The 20,958-nt window shown below is 35.3% G+C and overlaps 1 protein-coding gene across 1 annotated transcript; it reads right to left on the bottom strand.

Moving 5' to 3' along the window:
• Positions 1-228: 228 nt before the first annotated feature.
• Positions 229-20,539, bottom strand: LOC137927143 (acyl-coenzyme A oxidase 1-like). The gene is made up of 13 exons (XM_068770960.1): positions 20,336-20,539; positions 17,620-17,779; positions 16,587-16,755; positions 15,439-15,562; positions 14,366-14,610; positions 13,288-13,448; positions 12,173-12,335; positions 11,140-11,330; positions 9,829-9,972; positions 8,970-9,075; positions 7,335-7,487; positions 1,503-1,619; positions 229-421 (listed from the first exon to the last, which is right to left on the bottom strand). The coding sequence occupies exons 1-13, from the start codon at positions 20,454-20,456 to the stop codon at positions 278-280; spliced, it is 1,998 nt and encodes a 665-aa protein (XP_068627061.1). The 5' UTR covers positions 20,457-20,539; the 3' UTR covers positions 229-277.
• Between the last annotated feature and the right edge of the window lie 419 nt (positions 20,540-20,958).

Genomic DNA, 20,958 nt, shown 5'->3' with positions numbered 1-20,958 from the left:
TGATTGCATCCGTTGTCTTCCGATGATCTTAATAAAGTTAATCCACATTGTGGATGTCCTAAGCTACATGATGGTCCCTGGTCTCCCCTCCACTCCACAACCTTAAGGATCCACCGGCCATTTTATGTATTCGTCCACGGATCTACTCATTCCATATTCGAACTCATAAATAAAGCCGAAAATACAAGTAAACTAGTCATAATTGTCAAAATAATAACAACAGATTAACAACGATAATAAAATAAAAGAATTTTCATAGTAACAAATTCTTCCAAAATCACAGTTTCCCTCGCATGAATGGTTTGAGGTATTTGTGGAAGGTGTCATTGACAGGCTCCGCGTTGAGTGGACTCTTCATGGCTTCCTCCATTAACCTCTCGTATGCCCGACCATCGTATGCGCCCAGCGCTGAATTCAGGATCTAAACAAAAGCAAACTAGAATATTAACACGTATCAATATCTATTTGAGAATCAGAATATCTATAATTGAAACTGACAAAACACAAAATTACGAAAGACGATTCTAAAGTGTAAATTTAATTTATTTAAAAACAATAAATACAAAAAGCTATTTGTAAGGAATTGAAGCTATCTATGGACATGTTAAAATTACCAAAAAGATATATGATTTCACGTTGTCAGTTTTTAGAATAGTTATAGACATTATTATTTTCGTAGTCATTAATTTTATTTTATTTCTAATATAGTAAAACAGTCGATATAATAACATATTATAATAATACTAATTTTATTTGTTTCCTTCTTCATTAAATTCTTGAACCTTGAACATGTTACAACATACGCATTATATACACTATATTTATTAAATAGGAGATAAAAGAAAAATGTCCTCTTAATACTAAATTTGGTTAAATAGCTCAGCGGGAGAGAACTAAAACAGTCTTATATAATTCCCACTTTGTGCATTAATTATATATAATTATATGATTGCCATTGCTAACAAGTTTTCAGAGAATCAGTAGCATCGTTCTCTACATACACTATCACACTGCGATCGCCAACTAGACAGGCAAGTGTGGCGATTGTGGTATATACCACCATAGATATCTTTGGGTATATTTTACCTATACCTTGGTACTATTGGTTTACCTATACCTTGCAGTAGGTGTATAAGGGCTAGACGATAAAATGTTTGGAATAACATGTTCAATTTCTACATGCATAAATCACTTCTCAATGAGGCTATTTATTTATTTAATAATGTGAAGTGTTAAGTCCAAAATAAATTGTTTCTTATGCAATGTATATAGTCCAATATATAATAAATATTTTCTTAATTATCTGCTAAATTCAACATCTATTTTAAAGTAACAATAGAGAAACCTTTTAAATATTGACCTTAGATCATCACATTCATACTATATGCTTGTAACCTGATATTTGAATAATATATGTTTTATTATTTGATTTAAACGACGAAGACATATGTATATGCACTGCCTTAAAACAATTCGAATTTGCTAAATATTACATAACAAACCTCGTCTCTAAAATCGAAGGCGTCGACCAAACCAACTGCGTTTGGCCTGATTTTCTCCAAAATGTCTATATATCTTCCCTGCAATACAGCGACATCTTTTTTGGATATAGGCGTGTACTGAAAAAGGATTTCATATTAAATTTTCATTGTCACTCTAAACTTTGGCTTTACATTTCGTTCTTTAATATATTTGTAATTTAACTTCGACACGTGATAAATAAAAATAAATATTTTTTGTTTATATGCACTGATAGTAGAAGTAAATAAAACCTTGTCATCTATAGTGATAGTGAATTAGTCAAAGTCTAATCTCTTCTCTTCCAAACGACGGATGTAGCAAGTGAAATCCTTCATGGAATCTTTAAGTCTGTTTGTGGGTACACATACATATCTATTTGTTAGCTATTCCTCTACAATTATAGTGTGCCATATAATAGACTGGAACCACTATAGTATCTAACACAGTTTAATTTATATACTAGACATAACGCGATAAATGTGCATTGTTTGTATTTTTATAACACATAACAGCTATAAAAATTGCTTACGATAATATGTTACGAAATAATATTAAGTTCGCCGTTTTAATGGACAAACTCAAGTCCATGTTAATTTGTATGTTTTAGGTACTTCCACCTTGTAAAGTTTAAATCTGTTAAGTCTTAACTTACATAATAAAGAAGCCTGGTTATATTTATGACAGCACTTCGCTAGAGCCGACAGGCCGCAAAGGACGCCTAGTTTAAAACCTCTTTTAAGGTAGCGAAGCCTTTATAGACTTTCGAAGGAGGCTGGACTCGGTACACAGTAGTAGGTAGTGTGTTTCACAGGCTTTTATGGTCGCTGAGTTGTAAAATCACTTCGTCGGACGCCCCGTGACTAGGCTCAAGGCCTCCCGAGGTGACCTCAGGTAGGGCTGTCCTTGGCTTTTGATAATAGAAATATAATGTATGTCAAATAAAGGCAAACCTCTTGAAAAGACACTATATACGGAACCTTTGGATAGAAGTGCATCACAGGAAATTATAATAACCGATCTTGCACTGCCGGCATCCAGCGACTACCAGTGACCTTAAAAAGTCGTCGATTTACTTAGTGGAAGTCCTATACACGCCGCGTCTACTCGCTCTAGGTCCCTACTCGAGAACCTTCCGGGTCCAACAGCGGTGTACTGTTGGACCCAACGAAAATATCCACACGAAAGAAGTGCCCCGCCGACTGCAACTTTAAACTTGCAAATCTTCAAGTACATTGGTGACCTTAGTTCTTGTGCGGGTCTCATTTATGTTTCGATCTCGCAGCAATGCTCCGAGCAAAATACATTTGTGATACATAGCAACAAATGTAGCGCAGTATGTCTTCCCGATGTATTTTTTGTGCATGCATTGTGATACGGTACGGCCCCGTTAAAACGTAACTGTTTCTATGACCGTCCGCGAATGCTGTCGGCTCTTGCGCATCAAAAGGCGTCGATGCGAAGGTCACTGCTAATTAGGCCATCTAGTGGCCAGCAACAAAAACTAAAAAACTGCCAGTCATAAATTTGATTTATCACCTCCAACATAAATACATCGCGTTCCAAGTTTGATTGAGTATATTAAATACATTTTTCCTTATTCAGTTTTAACGGGCTATTTAAGGCAACTAATATATCATCATACGTTTTATGTATTTATCGACGGCAAGTTTGTATATCACTTTGAAATAAATGTCTAAAATGTAAATGTAAAAATTTGATAAAGAGTGTATATTTAAATATATATATATAGAGTGTTAATTAATAATAGCCTTATGATGTACTATCGGGCAGTTTTACCTACGTAAAACCTTGACTTAACCAGATGAATTACATTTTATTACGACCAGATCCGCGATTCGTGGGGGATCCCTGAAAAATCCTTAGTCAAAGAGATTCAGACTAAACCGCTCTTCCACCTCCAACTCTATGAAGCTCTAAATGCTAAAAGTACCAACATCATTAGTTCGCAATATGAATACTCCGTTTACATTTTGTAATTTACTATTTATCTACAGATTATATGTTTCAACTATAATATAAGCACGGTCTAGGTTACCGCATAATTATTAGTTATAAAATATTATTAAAGAGTAATGACAAATTGATAACTAGATTTACATGTATCTCAAAACTAACTTCCAGTTTAAAGTGGCTATGAAACAAAAATACAGTTATTCTAAGGCAACATTATTCAAGGTTTATGTTCGCGGTTTATGACGACATTTTACACCTGATTTATGTTGATGTACAACACTAAATTATATTTTTAATAGTTCTAGATCTTTTTTGCGATAATCGGACGTTTCTTTTCTCACTCTTTGAGCAACTGACGAGACGAGGGCATTCACCCGTCGTATGCAATAAGGCGCGCCCATTACAAAACGATGCAATACAGAAAATTTTACTGAAATATTATAGGTAAGATTGAAACTATGTGCACATTTCGTGCCCATCCCAAAATGAGTTATAGATTTGATTCTGGAAGTTGTTAATTTGTGCGTGTTCCTGGAGTAAATAGTCAAATCAAGTAAATCAAAGTTTGAGAAAGGTTCCAATCGACCAACTCGTCTGTTCTTTCGAGAAGTTTCTCGAACGATCCAAGTTTTCGACGTTGCCTAAAGAGGCAAATCTACAATGTGGGTTAACAGTGATGTGACTCACTGCACAAAAAAGTGGTGTCTCAATTCAAGCTCATAGCCCAACAAGCTATGGAAAGAGCTATGTTCGGGAATTTCTATATTAGGAATGAGAAAAGCTGTAGACGAACGAAAGTAAACGACATAGTCCATCGGATTGATAGGTTGAAGTCTCCTCACTTAGTACTGGCCGCTGGATCCTTAAAGTTCTGGATTAGAGACCACGGATCATAAAGGGAAACAGCACGCTTCCAACTGGTCATCTCATTGGGGCTATCTTAAATTGTTGTTGTCTTCATTCACCAACATCTTCTTAGCCTTAGGAAGTTTAAAAGTGGACATGGGCTTCTTCATAAATTTCCAATATGACCGTTTGGAAACGACCTGCATTCAGTGTCTACAGATGACCTTATCAAGCTTCCCATCTGGTCTCCACGCTATATGCACACTGCCAGATAAACTTGCCAATTAACTGGGCTACTATCGGTTACTTTCGTCTACCATTCATTTATTCGATCTCGAAAAGAAGTGCGCATTACCCCCTCCTAGATATCCGAAGTGAGAGACAACGTTTCAGTTTTGTAAGTCTTTACTAGTATCACATTAGCCGACTTTCCTCTTCAGGCCCTGAGGGATATTGGACGGGAAGATGTCACATTACCGAATATATTATTTATACCTCAGGATATAATTTCAGCCGTTTCACTGAATCCTTTGCAGATAATAAAATCTATACCACGAAGTTGTGAACATTTATTGTGTATAAACATTTTTTTTCTATCAACCGGTTTTATAACAGATACCGTGATTCCGATACTAATGATTGATCATAATTTATAGGTTCGATCTGACATATACATTTTTATGACTTCATTAACGTAATGTAAACCGCAGATATCTAATATCTTATCCATATAAGATATATATATATCCATGTATGTTACTAATGTCAGACACTCATGGAAATGTTAATCAATAGGGCCGATATCATTAATGCAAACATTTATCTTTTAGAATTGGAAATTCATTATACAGAAGGATTGGTTATAATTAAAATGTTCCGGTATTACTTTATATGAACCGTAATAATTTTAAGACAGGATGGTGAAAAAATATGCCATATTAATTTTTTTACAGCTTATATTGAAAAATTATGTTAATTTTTAACATCGTATAAAATATGTTAATTTCAATTTTATTATAATTGATTATGATTACATAATACTGAAGGCTTGGTATTTTACAAGTTTGAGGCATAAAATTACGAGTGTATCGATTATATTTTGTGTGTGTCATTAGATTCTCTAAAGGTACAGGATATTCCCAAAAAAAAAATCATTTTCATTTCAAGATTCTATGATACTGTGTTGTATTGGAAAAGTTGTTATCGCTAGAACTATATTTAAAAAAATACGATTGCGTCAACATTTATGTCCGGACTGGTTTTACGTACGATTGTAATTACGTCTCGTTGAAGTAATTGATGTGTAATTAGTCTCTAGATAAAATTTACATATATAAATACTAATGTGGTACAATTATATAATAAAAATGTATAAAAAATCATATAATTACTATTACAAGATCCTGCTATCAGGATATCGTTAGTTATCTATTTAACACTATTTCTGATCATTTTAAAGTTGGAAAGTGGAGTTTGGCAAAGCTGTATCAGTGCATGGTTTTGGAGGACTGTAATGGAGGTATTCGGGTTGGCTGTCACCACAATATCAACTTACGCTTTTCAGATAATACTACTATCATTGGTGCTGATGAAACAACTCACCGAACTTTCGCGAAGAGTAAAGGTCTCGCTGAGTATAGACTAGGAATAAATCGTAGTAAGACAAAAAGAAAATTGAATTTATTTACCTCGGTTCACTTATAACATCTAGTGGAATACCAACTGTGATAATATCTACAAATTTATTCAGTAAAAATGGTTTAAGCACTAAACAAATTGTGATAAAAAATATAAGAAACCCAATACCTGTGACATTTATCAAGTGAGGAGTAGAATGAAAAGTGATGAAAAGGAGGAAACTATAAAGGGATGAGTATATAAGAGCATGTGAAGAATGTTAGAAGATCAAATGAATGTTCTTAAGAAGACTGAAAGAAGAGTAAAGAAATAGAAAGAAGGGTGTGGATCCCTAAACGAGATAGGGGAGAACGAGAGAGCCCCAATAACGAGTGTCGTAAAAAAAGAACATCTAGTGGAAATTGTGATATGGGGATAATACGGAAAACACAAATGGCTAATTACAATGAAAACGTTGGAGAAAATATAAAGAAACATGTTTATCCACAGAAGCACCAAATTCAAACAAATGCGTGCTCTCGTAAAAAGCAAAGGGTAGACTTATTCGAGATGTGGTGCTGCCGCAGAAGGTTAAAAACACCGTGGACGGCGTGTCACACCAATTCGTTTTCCTTAAAGAGCAGAGAATAAAGACCTGAATACCCACTATCTACTTGCGTACAATATTCTCTTACTTCGGCCACACTGCGCGAAGGAAGTCGAACAATCAAGACAAACTTGTAGTTCTCGGCAATGTGGATAGTAAAAGGACTAGGAAAAAAACGAAAAAAACTAGGAGATGGTAGCAGATTCTGATGTGCTTGGCCAAGACCCTCAGTCATGAGGAAGCGTCACAAAGAAGATGATCACTTATATTAAAATTTGATTAGCTATAAAGTTAGACTATAGTTCTTTGACTGGTTTAATCCTGTGATCCTTGCATTTGTAAGCGATAAATAACTTTGAATTAGTGCATTACTTTATATCAATCTAAAGGATATACAGGGTGATTGGGTATAGCTGTAAAAGCTTCAAAGAAGGCTAAAAGTATAGTTTTAAAATTTTTACACCTATTTTTAATCCGTCTGTATAAAGAAATCACACTAAAATGCGATACAAGGCCAATAACTTCTAGCAGTATAAAGTCTGCGGGAACAGATAGTAAACAATAATTAATTTTTATATTTATATTTTTATAATTTTTATATTTATTTATTTCATACATTAATTGACAGCAATTTAGCTATTTTAACACCTATAACAAATCACCTGTATAAAGTATAAGTCTTAATATATAGAGATGTTAAGCGGATATGAAAAAAAAAATAATGTAAGTAATGTATATTTCAAAAGAGACATACAGGATATATACTCACCAATAACAAGTCACCAAGTCTCTCGAGTGCCCAATATACTGCATAAAGTTCCAGCAATTGATTCATAACCGCTTTTAAAGGTGGCGACATGGTGGAAATTCGCTTGTCCATCTCTGACTTGTATACGGATAGAAGAGTAGCTCTCCCATGTGCCTGTATTATTATTATATATAAAAATAGGCTTGACAAATGTTAATTATATTCTTAATGGGTTATCATCATGTATGATGATCTCTGAAAGGCGACCACCGAGGCCTATCTACACTTGTGTCTACCACTTCGTGGTCACAACTCGAGAATCTTTCGGCTTATGGGCCGACGGTTGCTCATATGCCTTGCCCACTGTCATTTTACACAATCTATGGACAATCCTTTTTATACGTTTATTGCTAAAGCCCGTTGAACAGTTCTGAGGCTTGACATATTGAAGAGATAGATGTACATTACATTACATGTAGAATATAAATTTATGACAATTATTTTTGGTTTGGGAAAGGGAGAGGGTTTACTATTCATAGTGTACATCTGGACCGTTTGAATTTGCTGTGAAAACTTTGCAGATTAAGATGGTTTGGAAAAGGCTTTGGAAACCAGTTAGCTGTTCAATTAGGATATTTAGGCATTCTTCTTATGATGTATTCAATGCTACGCTGGATTTTTAATGTCAAAACTCGTTTTTTAGGACATTTGTTTTTACCTACGGGCATTAAAAGACCTATTTACCTTAACACGCTAAACGCCATGGGGGTCACCGGTGACCTCACCCTTCCTCTATCATAGCGCCATGGGGGTCACCGGTGACCTCAACGTATAGTCATATTCAAACTACTTTTTCTCGCCGCCGGCCATACTGACTGTTACTTTATTCGTACTCCGTGACCGGCACGGCGCTGTAGAACTATACTGCGCAGTGGGACAAACATACCTTGTAAGGAATTAAAAAATTGAAAAATTTTGCGATATATTGGCGGCAACAAAATTTTCAGCCGACTCATTGTCACTATCACTATCACTTGCGATAACCAAACGTCTTTTCTTTTTCGGTAATTGCATGGGTTCACTATCCGATTCTACGAGAGCGTCATTGTTTATAGAAGCGATCGAAAAAGAAATTTCTAACGCGTTGATTTGCTTCCATTCATCCTGCGTAAATTCGAAGTCCTCCATAGCTAAATCCATTTGTAAAGGCTTGCACATTAACTATTCAATAAGAAAATGATGACAGCTAAGATAGTAGGAACGTAATTGATCTAGTAACACACGTTACTACTGGTGTAGCGGGTGGCTGGCGGGGTGGCCGGCGCGGCGCCGGGTACCGGAAAATATGTTTTCTGTATTTGTGCGCCATGGGGTGCACCGGTGACCTCAGCTATGTATTTGACTGTAACTATGTAACCCATGTACAGAATTGAATAAAACTTATTTTCTATACGTATCGTAACATAATAAACAAATTACGACCAAAAGTATTTTTACGATTTTTATTTTTTTCTATCGGCGTTTAACGTGTTAATCTTTAGATTGTCAAATACTTATATAGAAGTTCATTGTTATGTGTATTTATCACCTATCAGTATCTAGGCTTACAATTTTTTTTTACTTCAAGAAGTAAGTCTTGTGGAAAATGATACCAACCTCTGACACTACTGTCAGGTACACAGATGCTTTATTCCACGCTTCTTCTGGAGATAATCCGGAATTCTGTAGTTCGTCAAGGTTTGCCACAACACCGGATAATTTGCTGAAGGCATAAATATAATTAACTTAATTGTTTTGCCTAAATGTGTGATAACCTCAATACTTTTCTGGGGTTAGAATAGTTGAACGAGTGATTACCAGATATACAAGTCATAGAGGTAACATAAAAATTAGAAAACGTTTTAAAAAACTACCGATTCATTCTAAGCTCGGCCCTCTAGGGGGTCCTAAAATCTAGTCACTCCATGCAGAGTCAGCTCCAGCTCCCTGAAAAGACCGGTTCAAGACTCCCGAGAGACTCTACTCAGTTAGTATACGGAGGCTCCACGCGTTTATGATCGTCGCCATTTCATCTTTAAGTCCACCGCTGGACCCACACCTGTATAGATTAGTGCTCAGTACATTTGTGTGTATGTATGTCTCATTAATATAAGATCAATTGATAGATTCGTTACATCCCAAAATTTTTGTAATATTATTTAAGAAAATAATATCAATGTGTTTCATGTGGCTAACTTCAAATAAATATATTATTATTATAATAAGATATATACTACTTCTTAAAAAGTAAGATACATTTGTACGACATACACAGTACATAGCATATAATATATATATATATATATATATATATATATATATATATATATATATATATATTTGTATATATTATACAATTTTAAAAATATCTTTTGTAATCTTTCGAGTGTAATTAAACATACACATATTAACACAAATAAATATTAATAAAAGTTAGAATTTAGGTTAAGCATTAGTTAAAAATTTATATAATTACCGAATTGCAACAACTTGAAAACTCTTTATGATTCCACTAACGGATCCATCCCACGTCTTTAACGTCGTGTTATCAGCTAGGTAAGCCATTGAACCTTTTAATTTTTGGCCTTTAGCCAGAAGTCGCCAAGCTTTTACTAGTGACCTGAAAATTAAATAAATCAGTTAATCTTAATAGTTATAGTACATTAAGTTCTGCAATATTCTAGTAAAATGACCTGGCTATTTTTGGCGCTATTAAATCTCTTTAACGGGTATGGAGTGTCAGTTTAAGGCGATGCCTCTTCTGAGTGGCTTGTCTACCAGGTGACTCCGGAAGACGCCTTACATTCCCGCCTCATAAGCGTTTTCTTCTTCCATCTAGTATCCACGCAGTCTTTAAAATGCACGCTGAGACAATGTTAATTTTCTGTCGAATTTCTTTATTTCGGATTCATTTCCATACAAGAGAGCTAAGCATAGCTTTATTCGTTGCTTGCTGTGATATTAGGTGCTTGACCAGGTCGAGAGTCCATAGTTCCGGGTCCATAAAACATGTACGACGGTATTATATCTTCTTTAACCTGCCTCAAGAATCGCTACGATGATCGCTCTTGCGAGAACTGCATCCAGCGAAATCCTACGACCTAAATCTTAATGTCGTTTAATATAGTTGAGGTCCTACTCACGTCACTTCTACCAGCTCGTAACCGCCACTCGAGAACCTTACACTGAAACCATCGGTTTCACGTGCGATTTGCCCCGCCCACTGAACCTTCAGACGGGAAATTCTGAGACTGAATTTCATATCCGATTCGATCTCGCAGCGAAACTTAGAGCATAGCTCTCTCCATTGCTCTTTGAATGACCTTGAGTCTTCTTATATAGCCCACGGTAAGTGACCACGTTTCAAATCCGTATGTAATCACTGGCAATACACATTTTGAATGAGAAAATGTTACGGAGCTTTCCGAACACTGCCTATCCGAATTGGATTCGGCGAGTGATCTCTTACTTTAAGTTAGACTTACAGTACTTACCGTAGGTGCCGAAAAACACTAATACAAAGGTATGTAATGTTGTAAAGTTAAAACAATAATTAAGTTTACAATTACAAGTACGTGATTTTAAACAAGATATTTATTGTTAAGCAAAATAAACCGATAACGTTCATAGATATTACATTCACCCTTATTTTTAAAATTTAAAACGTTCAACGGGTTATCTCATATAATACTTAAACGGTTTTATGCAAGTCACCGAAACTATGACCGTTAATTACGAAAATTGATTATAATAATGGGTGTTAGAACTGAAAAATTTCATGTGATACCTGGCGGCTTGTAGGAGTAGCACAGTGTTTTCTCCCTCGTACGTTGAGGCAGCTGTAACTAGCCCGTACGTCTGTGGCAAGTTCGAGGACAGCATGTACCCGTGTCCTCCGCACGCCAGCCTACATTTCTCCACCAAGTACATCGAATCCATTGTCGTCAATGGCTTCATGCAACACGCTAGAGCATGCAACTATAAACAAAATTGGTTTTAATGACAAGTCGCTCAACAAGCTATGTGAAGCTTTATCCAGAAATGAAGAGATTCGTAGAAAGTAAAAGTACATAGACCAGCGGAATGGAAAATTGAAGTGACAGTGAGTGGCCGCTGAAGCTTTAAAATAAGCACTCTATAGATTGAAGACCACGGATCAAAAAGATAAAGGTGTCCATCCTTATAATGGACAGTCGGCTTTGTTAACGTTATCGGAAGATATTTGATAAAGTTCAAACCGGTCTTATTAAGAATCTACGGGGGAGACATATGTCTAGCAGAGGACGTAACACAAAATTAAGTTAAAATTAATGATGGTAAATGATGATAAAAATATAATTTTACTTCACTGGTGTCTCTGTCCGAATGTCATGTTTAAACTAATTCAAATTTATCATTGCGAACTTATCCTACATTAGGTAAATTTCTATTTAAAGTGTTTTTATTCCACAAGACGCTTTAAAGCAGCAATAAAAGTATTAAAGACTTGGAAAACATGACAAGTAGGGGTAGTGGATATTTCCAGAGCTGCCACTTTGTCATACGCTCTATTGAGCATGAGCGTTGATGACAGACGGACAAAACGGAGAGGTATATAGGCTATATTCTCCTCTCTCTTCTTGCCGTGCGCATACCTAAGGAGCGGTACAACGGTTTCGGTCGCACTAACATTACCGACATCGTAGTAAACCAATGTCGAACTAAGCATTTGTATATATATACCTTCGATAATTCTGATTTATATAGTAATAATAGCTGTTCCCGCGATTATAGTAAACGTTGAGAAGCACTGATTTGTTTAATAAAAACTTCATAATCACCTCCGGCAAGTTTTCTAGATTTCCCTTAGCTAATTGCTTAGTGACACCGAAATAAACTTCCCAAAGCCACATGGCGTTAATAAAAAATGCATGGCAGGTAGCAATGGCGATTAACAGCTTGTGTTGTTGAGTCACGAAGTCCAAGATTTGTGGCTCCGGCTCACTGAAATGGTAAAGTTAACTTTATTTATTTTATCTACTTCCAAAGTTCATATAGTAAAATAAATCGTTATTTTATAGATAACTCAACTTTAACAAGGAATTAAATCTATATACTTATCATATAAATCACATGAATTGTTTTTTTTTTAATACAAATTTGATGACCAAACATGATTAGGAAGACAAAGCGCGAAAGGAACTTAGACTTCTTCTCGTTAGAATGAGTGCGCGTTTGAAAAATATAAGTGTCGTCACCTAAAATATAAGACTACAAAGGACTTTCATTTTCTAATTCTTATACATATCTGAATCCTGAATAACCCACACGGAAGATCGAAGGTAAGTCGCCGCTTTTAAAAGATGCAAGGCATACCGTGGACTGTCAGAAAAGCCAACAGACCTGTTTGTTACGAGCAGATTCTGGACTGCTTCAACCACACAGCTCGGAAGCAACCAGAGAGTCTCGATAAGCTGGTTGTAGTAGGTAGAGTGATAGGTACCATGTGGGCGATCACCAACGTAATGGGCAAACTTTGTTCGGGTGGTGACTGGCCTCATAAGAACGGAAGTATTCAGAAAAGCAGGTCTTAAAAACCTGTGACGGAAACTTGTCAAATACCACCCCAACCTCAAAGACCCAGATTTTCTGGGAAGGAAGCAACCATCAGCAATTAAAATAAACGACAGAGAAGAGATTCTCATCATTATCATCATCATATGAGCCGATAGTCACCCACTCAAAACTTGGGCCTCGTCCAAAGATCACCACAATGACGAAGCTTGTGTTGGCCGCATTTAACGATGTCTAGCAACCTTGACCTACGAATTGTTGGTCTACCTAGAAGGAGCTTACCTACACTGCGACGCGCTACCATTGCTCTAATGATGATAATATGATCCTTATAAATTCTTTCACCACCCATAAACTTTTTTTCTGTAATAGAACAACTTACTTAGGTTTCAGCTGAGACTGTCTCCTGACCGCACTGTACCTCACTGCAATGGTAACAGCCTTGGACAGGAGGTTTGCCATGTTATTCACTATCAAGACGCGAACGAAGACCATGGTGCCGTATGTCAGCTTACTATTGCTGCCACCTACAAACGTGCCATCCTGGAGAAAGACATACGTTAAAGTTAACAAAAAAAGTTATTAAAAAGTTTTCAGTCATGTTCATGGGTTGCATGAACTTACTAGCAGTTATCTATAATTCCTCTTTCACCGAAGCATTTTGTTCACATAGATAGAGGTCAGATTCTGTCTGCCTATCGTAAATTGGGAGCCTTTCTGTTCTCAAACGTTCACTCTACACTGTATACCCACCCTATTTCGCGAGTACATTCGCATATGCTTTGATTACCTAGAGAGCCTGGAAGGCTACTTTAAATACGATTAATAGTTTCTAATAGTTGTTTTCACGCAAAAAGATGAATTAATATTTTTCTAATTTGCGTACGGCCGTTGGGGCCGAAAGGTTCTCGAGTTAGTTTTTCGCGAACCGACGATAACATGAAGCTTGCGCTAAGTTGCTGCATGCAAACAGCGCAAGGTCGGTCATTGCAGCGATCTTTATTGGAAGCCAATACCTGGCAGAGGACGTCTATGAACTGACATGAATAAATGAATGAAAATTTGTAAATATAAAACTGGCGACGAAATAAAGCTGCGAACTGGAGCATCAGGAGACCAGTCACATCTGTCATTTAAATAATAATTGGAGAGTAAACTTGGAGAATATTTCATATTATAAGGAGTGCCGTAGGGCGCCTTCTTTTCAAACGGACTAAGGAACTCAGAACAAGGCCTTTGTCGCAGTTGAGGAAAAAAAATAAGTCGTTGATAATGATCTTACGAAATACGTTTTGATTTATTTAAACATTTAGATTATGTCGTAAGTCCACCTAGTAGGCACATCCCCGTCGCCGTCGCTTCATGCAATGTGCTCCACCCACTCTCACTTCAAACGTGGTTTATTCTACGGTTCTCCTCAAATAATAATTTTAATATTAACATTTCAAAAAACTCCTTACCTTTAACACTTGTGCATTCTTCATAAGCATCCTATCCCGAGGTATTCTATGATTTTCGAATCCCAGAAAGCCGTTGTTCACAGTATTGTACCCGAGTTTGGCACCGATCTCACCCAATTTTATCCCGGGCAACGGCATATGCGTCTCCTCATCACGGATTTGCACCAAGAATGGATGGATCCCGTAACTCTTGTCTTTTATGTAGAGACGTGCCATGACTACACAGTAATTCGCCGTGTGGCCCACTGTGGAATGACTCTTGTTTTACTAAATTTCAGTACCTAATTCTTAATACCCCGCCTTTGAAAAAACAATGGTACGTACACCAAAGTATCTGACAATATGGCGCAATTCAAATATATATCTTGTAATCTATATAGGTTAAATTACGTAAATAAAATACATGACAATAATTCAAAAAAGTTGCCTGTATAATATGAAATCATTATTTATAATGAAAACTAAATAGGCTTTTAGTAGTACTTTGAATATCTCATCATCATTTTAGCCGTAAGCCAATATTGGACAAAGGCATCCCTCGTAGATTTTCAATAAGACCAGTTGGAGGCGGCGTGCGGTCTTCATCAAGCGCCTTCCGACATTGTGAACTAGGTCGCCTGTCTTCCTCGTGGGTGGACGTCAAACGCTGCGCTTATGAGATATAACTTTATATAGAAAATCTAATTATTGTGAAATGACCGCTGTAACTTGTACTTATTATGTTAATAAGTTTTAAAATGGGTAAAAAAATGTGTTTAAAATACTGCTGAGGAAACTTTTAGAGAATATCTCAGGCTATAATGACCTGAGGAGGCAACTCGTCGATTTATTGGTCAAGGCTTACCAGGAAAGGTACAACCTTCAACAGTGAAGACAAATGAGCAAAAAGAAGAGGGAACTTTCAGTGTAAATTGACTGTAAACATTTATAAATGAAATAAACATTATGTAAAGTATACCCATGTAACTAACGAACGCAAGAACCGAAGATCCATTACTTTAATATTTATGAAAACGATTACCTATATTTGTGTTAGATTTGTAAATTTATAAATATTTTTGGATAAAACTCACAGCCCCCTGGCCACCACTTGTAGGATGATAGCGCTGGACTATTCAAGACGAACTCCTCCGTTCCAACATCGTAAACTGCTTGTGTTTCAAGACCACGTATGAATGTTCCATGTCCTAACTCCGTCTGTTTAAATAATAAATACGTGTATACTAGATTTTTTATACTTTTTTATTCATTAATTCCGCCTCAACCCTTTTGTTCGCAAGACAATTATCTACTAGCGCCATGTATGGCAAACATTCGAAGTTACATCTCTACATATACAGGAGATTATAAAGGGGTTATATTACATTCTATAGGTTATTTACCAGAAAAAAATCTTTAAAGCTTTTTCACAAACGTTCTATCACTCTGTATAGTTTTCACTCTGAAATATATTACATTATTTATAATTTCTATTGGAATCCGATATACCAATACAAAACAGTGACAGATATTAAAGTATAATTAATTTTAATATCTACATATCCGAATTTAAACCGCTTTCTTTACTATATTATCATAAGGTTATTTATTATTTACGAAACCATAGATTGATTTTGGATAGAGTGGTAACATACAATAATTAACAGAAAATGAGCTATACACACCCCTTTTAGGCTTTTTACATCTGTAATCGATCTCTCTATATAAATAACCCCTTTTTTAACAATAAACTAATACATTTTATTTATTAATGTAAAAAACATTACGTATGTACGCGAATAGCGAGCGGAGGTGAGCTATCATCATAGGCAAGGATGATAATCAAGTGTGATCAAAGAAAGTATATTCACATATGTACAAAGAGTATTTACAATTTACACGACCCAAATTCAACAGCAGCGACCTCACCACAGATGGCGTCCGAATTCAAATCGGCATTCGAATTTCAATTTGAACGCCCAAGAATGATTTTATATAAAAAAAGTATTGTGACCGTAATGGCCAGCAATATGTAGCGTGAACATTACACGTATTAATACACACATATTTCTTATTTTAGATAGATGTTAACTGTTAGCCTTTCTGGCTTTTACAGCTTCTTCGGACTCAAAGCTTGAAGATCCAAAATCCATGAGCTAATTAATTAAACAAAAATCTACGCCAGATTCATCGCTTGACGTATTATGTTGACTAATTGATACCTACCCGTACCACAACTCACCTGAGCATATGTGCCAATGATTTCCATGTTTTTTGCTCTTTTCACCCAATACGCCTTCTGTTCCTCCGTACCCTGACCGATGATGGTGGGCACGAACATGGACATGTGCAGCACAAACGGAGAATTGTCTTTGAACACTGCCGTCGATATAATGTTTCGGAAGTTAACTCTATAAGACGTTAAAAATATAATGAACATATATAAGGAAAACAAAAAATTAATAGTAAATGGAGAGGACTATTCTCGGGGAGAGATCAAATCAGAAATAAAGAGATCTGTAGACGAAACAAAGTTACCGTGCTTAAATAAATAGTCTGAAACTGGTTGAGGCACATTGCATGTGCAACCAACAGCCCTTAGGGTTGATAAGTTCTCGAGTAGCAAGTAAAGCCGGTACATTTGGCATGAGTAGGACCCCCAATAGGTGGATCGAAGATATAGTTGAGGTCGTGGAAAGTCGATGGATGCCAGCAGCGCAAGTCTGGCCATCGTTGCGATTCTTCAGGAAGGCTTATGCCTTGCAGGGGGGCTGATATGATAATGATGATAAATAAAAAAATATCGTTAAATATGTCGTTAAAACTCGTAAATAATTCGACAGGCTTAATTTTTAATATGATCGTCTATCTACCTTCAAATGGACGTCATACTCTACGATAATGGGCACGTGAAGCTGTGACCAACCACTGCCAATATAGCTGCGTTTGACATTTAAATTGCATCGAATATTGGTCTCAAACTACTGGTTCAATGCATAGTTTTTAACTTTTTATTATTATTATAGTGCTACCGAAACCCTTGTACTGCGCCTTAGAAAATATGAAGCGGTGGGGGTGGCAGGGGAGCAGCGAGGAAATTAGAGCATAAGTGCCGTCGTCCTGAGCTTTGACGGCGAACTCATGGAACGGAGCGGTCGACACTACCCCTGTCTCGCGCGGTACAGGGATTTTAACAGCACTATAATAGCCATACCATCCCTTGCAAATAGTAATTATGAATCATAAGCCAAACTGCTAGCGAAACGATACCATACCTTACATTTTCCTCGTCCGACCTACTCTGGTCGTCCAACGATTGTAATATACGATATAAGCGCACACCCTTGCGAACCGCATTCTCATATTTTTCTTTGTGGCTGCGATATTCATCTGGTATGTCATCTAATAGGCCTTTCACACTGAACACTTTTTGCTCTAAAAATACATTGAAATATAAAATTTCACCACCTGTGATAGGGGAGCGGTTAGACGGAGTAGAAGATTGACAAGACGCACATGAGATATTTATCAACAAACGGCTTAACGTCTATCTAACTCTTCGTTCTCCCGCTTACGTACCTCAGGAGCTAGCTAGTAACATGCACGCTATAAAAATGAACCTTGATCTAGTTTTTTTTTTCACATTTGCATCTCTGATCAGTACAAACTTGATCAAAGTGGATATGGTATTTTTACGTTATATTTCATTACTTTTACATATTTTATTCGTTAGCCAAAATTTCAATATTATTTACAAAGTTCAACGAATTAATTTTTATTCATAATTACATAAATTATTGTTTTTATATTTTTATGTGTGTTTTTTATTCAAGTATGTCGCTGGTTCGGTGGTCGTGGGCATCTGTTGTGTTATTCATGTCCTCCTATCACCATACAATGGTTGTTTGTAAGACATTGACTTGACTAATAAAACCGACAACGATACTTTTTTATGTTCTTATAAATCTAAACTTTTCTTTCTAGTGTAACGTCTACAATATATAAAGAATAAAATATAGAAGAGCAATAAAAGTAACAGAACAAGTTAATAAAACAAAGATATTAACTATAAATTGTGATAAATATACATGTGTCATACAAATAAATAACTTAAGTTCTAATAAAATAAAAATAGTCTGTGATACATAGTTTACTGATAGACCTAGACTGTGATAATTTAGGAGACTATGTAAGGCGATGCAAAGGAATTTTGGAATGGATGAGAACGTTACATTATTTGAAGACTGGCAGAAGAAAGCAAAAATAAAAGACGTGAAAATTTTATTAAAAATGTAAGAGTCCCTTTCCCACAATAAACACGTATACGAGAGACCTAAAACGGGTTCTATAAAAAAAACCTCTATAATATAAAATATAAAATAAAAAATTAAATTATCTTTTATTAGCTCAGCTCCCGACGGATGAACATTAAATTAAATACAGAAATAAGAAAAATAAATGTTACGAAGCCTCTATAAATTAACATACATTAATAACAATATTTAACACGTTCATTAATTCTAGCATGTGGTACAACTACATTTTCAGCATCGGCTAACAAAAATTCACAATTTCTTTACAGAAGTTTTACAATAAACAACCACCGACAAAAAAATAAAAACGAAGACACACTACAACGCTTCTTTTTCTTATTAGCCAATAGACGCTCACTGCAAGGCATAGACCTCTCCAAAAGATATATATGGGGCATTTGCCATAATAGCAACGCTTGGCAAGCGAATTGTTCAATGCATTGTGGTATAAAGGTACGCAGAGGACGTTGCTGTCCATCCTATGGAAACTTATAAACAGTAGCAATCCTATATATTTAGTGTACAGTATAAATCATATAAGATTACAACCCCGAACCGAACCCGCGGTCTAAGATCGCGAGTTTCAGACCTCTGCCGTTGGGCTACCACAATTATAGATTGGCAGTCAAAAATAATTATGCTTCTAGAATGAAAAAACAAAAAACATATCAGCAACCAACAAGATTATTCATCAATAAGGCTTATCTCTTTGAAATTATCGCAAGACCACCATGAAGTGCAACTGTGGATTAGATAGGTACTTATGAATCAATTCGTAATAAAGATAAAACTGGTACTTTTCCGTTAGCCAGAAGTCGCTAATTGTGAACCAACCACGATTTAAATCACTGAGATGAAACTATCACTTTTAACTATAAATCAATATCAATGATATATTAATAAAACTACCAAAGCAGTTTGTCAAAAAAAAACACCGACATATCATAATTCACAAACCAGTACACCAAATTTTTGTTTTTTTTTTTTCAAATAAAATAAAAAAAGAATCGAAAACGTGCTTTATTTCGAAAGGAGTTTGGAAATAGAGCATATGGACTCTAAAGAACATTTTACGTAATTTAAGTAAAATGTACATTATAATCAGTGATCAGAATACCTAGTACGATATTTTAGTACTTCCTTTTAAGATGTCTTTTTCAGTATATTTAAAATCTATACAATATTTTTGCAGTGATGCAGTAACTAGAGTAACACACAAAACACATTTAAGCAATCGATTGAAGAACCATAACAATACGAGTTTCCGGAATTCTCTTTATGAAATTCAAGATGACTTTTACGATTTCGATCGATCAATGCGAATAATAATGACGATACTTAATTACGCAAATACTGGTAATATTAGTTCAATAATATTAAAATATCAAGAAAAGACGATTAAAGGCCCTTCCGGAAATATAATAAACAGATATTGTATTTTTCTTAATTTATTTTGCAATACATGACTTACACAACAAATATAACCTTGCGAAAACACGTACAAAATCGGAATCTCATCTTCCAGTTATTTTTGTTCAAAACAAACTAATGGAATTATTATAAATATTTCCACAAACTTACAAACAAAAATCTGCGTGTTAATTACATAAGTAATAAACTATATTCTCAATAAGACAGCTCAATCTTTGAAACATTAATGTATTTACGTTTAACATACCTAAATTTCGCCTTATTTTCGTATATTTTACTCCCCAATCTAAAAAGTTCGTTAATTCCTCCACGTTAAAGTCGCATTTAGCTCGTTCTCTTTGCAAATCTTTATTTACCTCTTTCGCCATTTTACAATTACAAGCACACGATAACACTTTACAGACAGTTCGATCTAAATAAATATTTTCTGCACGGAATGATAATCTGGTATCTAATGTAGCAAAGTCCAAAGATTAAAAATTTACAAAAACAGCGTAAGCCTTAATAATTTATTTTAGATTATTAATCGTTGTAAAATTTATCCACTAAATATCACGATAGAAAACATTTTAACGCGCGTAACCTCAGAATGATAAACACACACTAATAGAGACAACAAACGGTAGCTACCTACAAAAACATAACAAGCATTTCTCATACATATTCTCCTTCAAAAATTATAAAACCAACTAATTTTAGTTTTAGTTTTGGTACAGAGATATGATTAAGAATACAATTAGCAGAGTATAAAATATTTTTTTACTGTAATTAACAATTTAATAAGCTTTTTAATCAAGAAATCGGTAATTTGGTCCTTCCTCTAAATTATAATTCTTTTTCTTCGATTCCTAATTATGTACACAGTAATAG

Source organism: Battus philenor, unplaced genomic scaffold, assembly GCF_028537555.1.
Source record: "Battus philenor isolate CCGP_79_NKW_IND1 unplaced genomic scaffold, ilBatPhil1.0.hap1 SCAF_3, whole genome shotgun sequence".
NCBI lineage: Eukaryota > Metazoa > Arthropoda > Insecta > Lepidoptera > Papilionidae > Battus > Battus philenor.
Note: the sequence above shows the minus strand (reverse complement) of the source record. Positions and strands in the feature narration are given on the sequence as shown.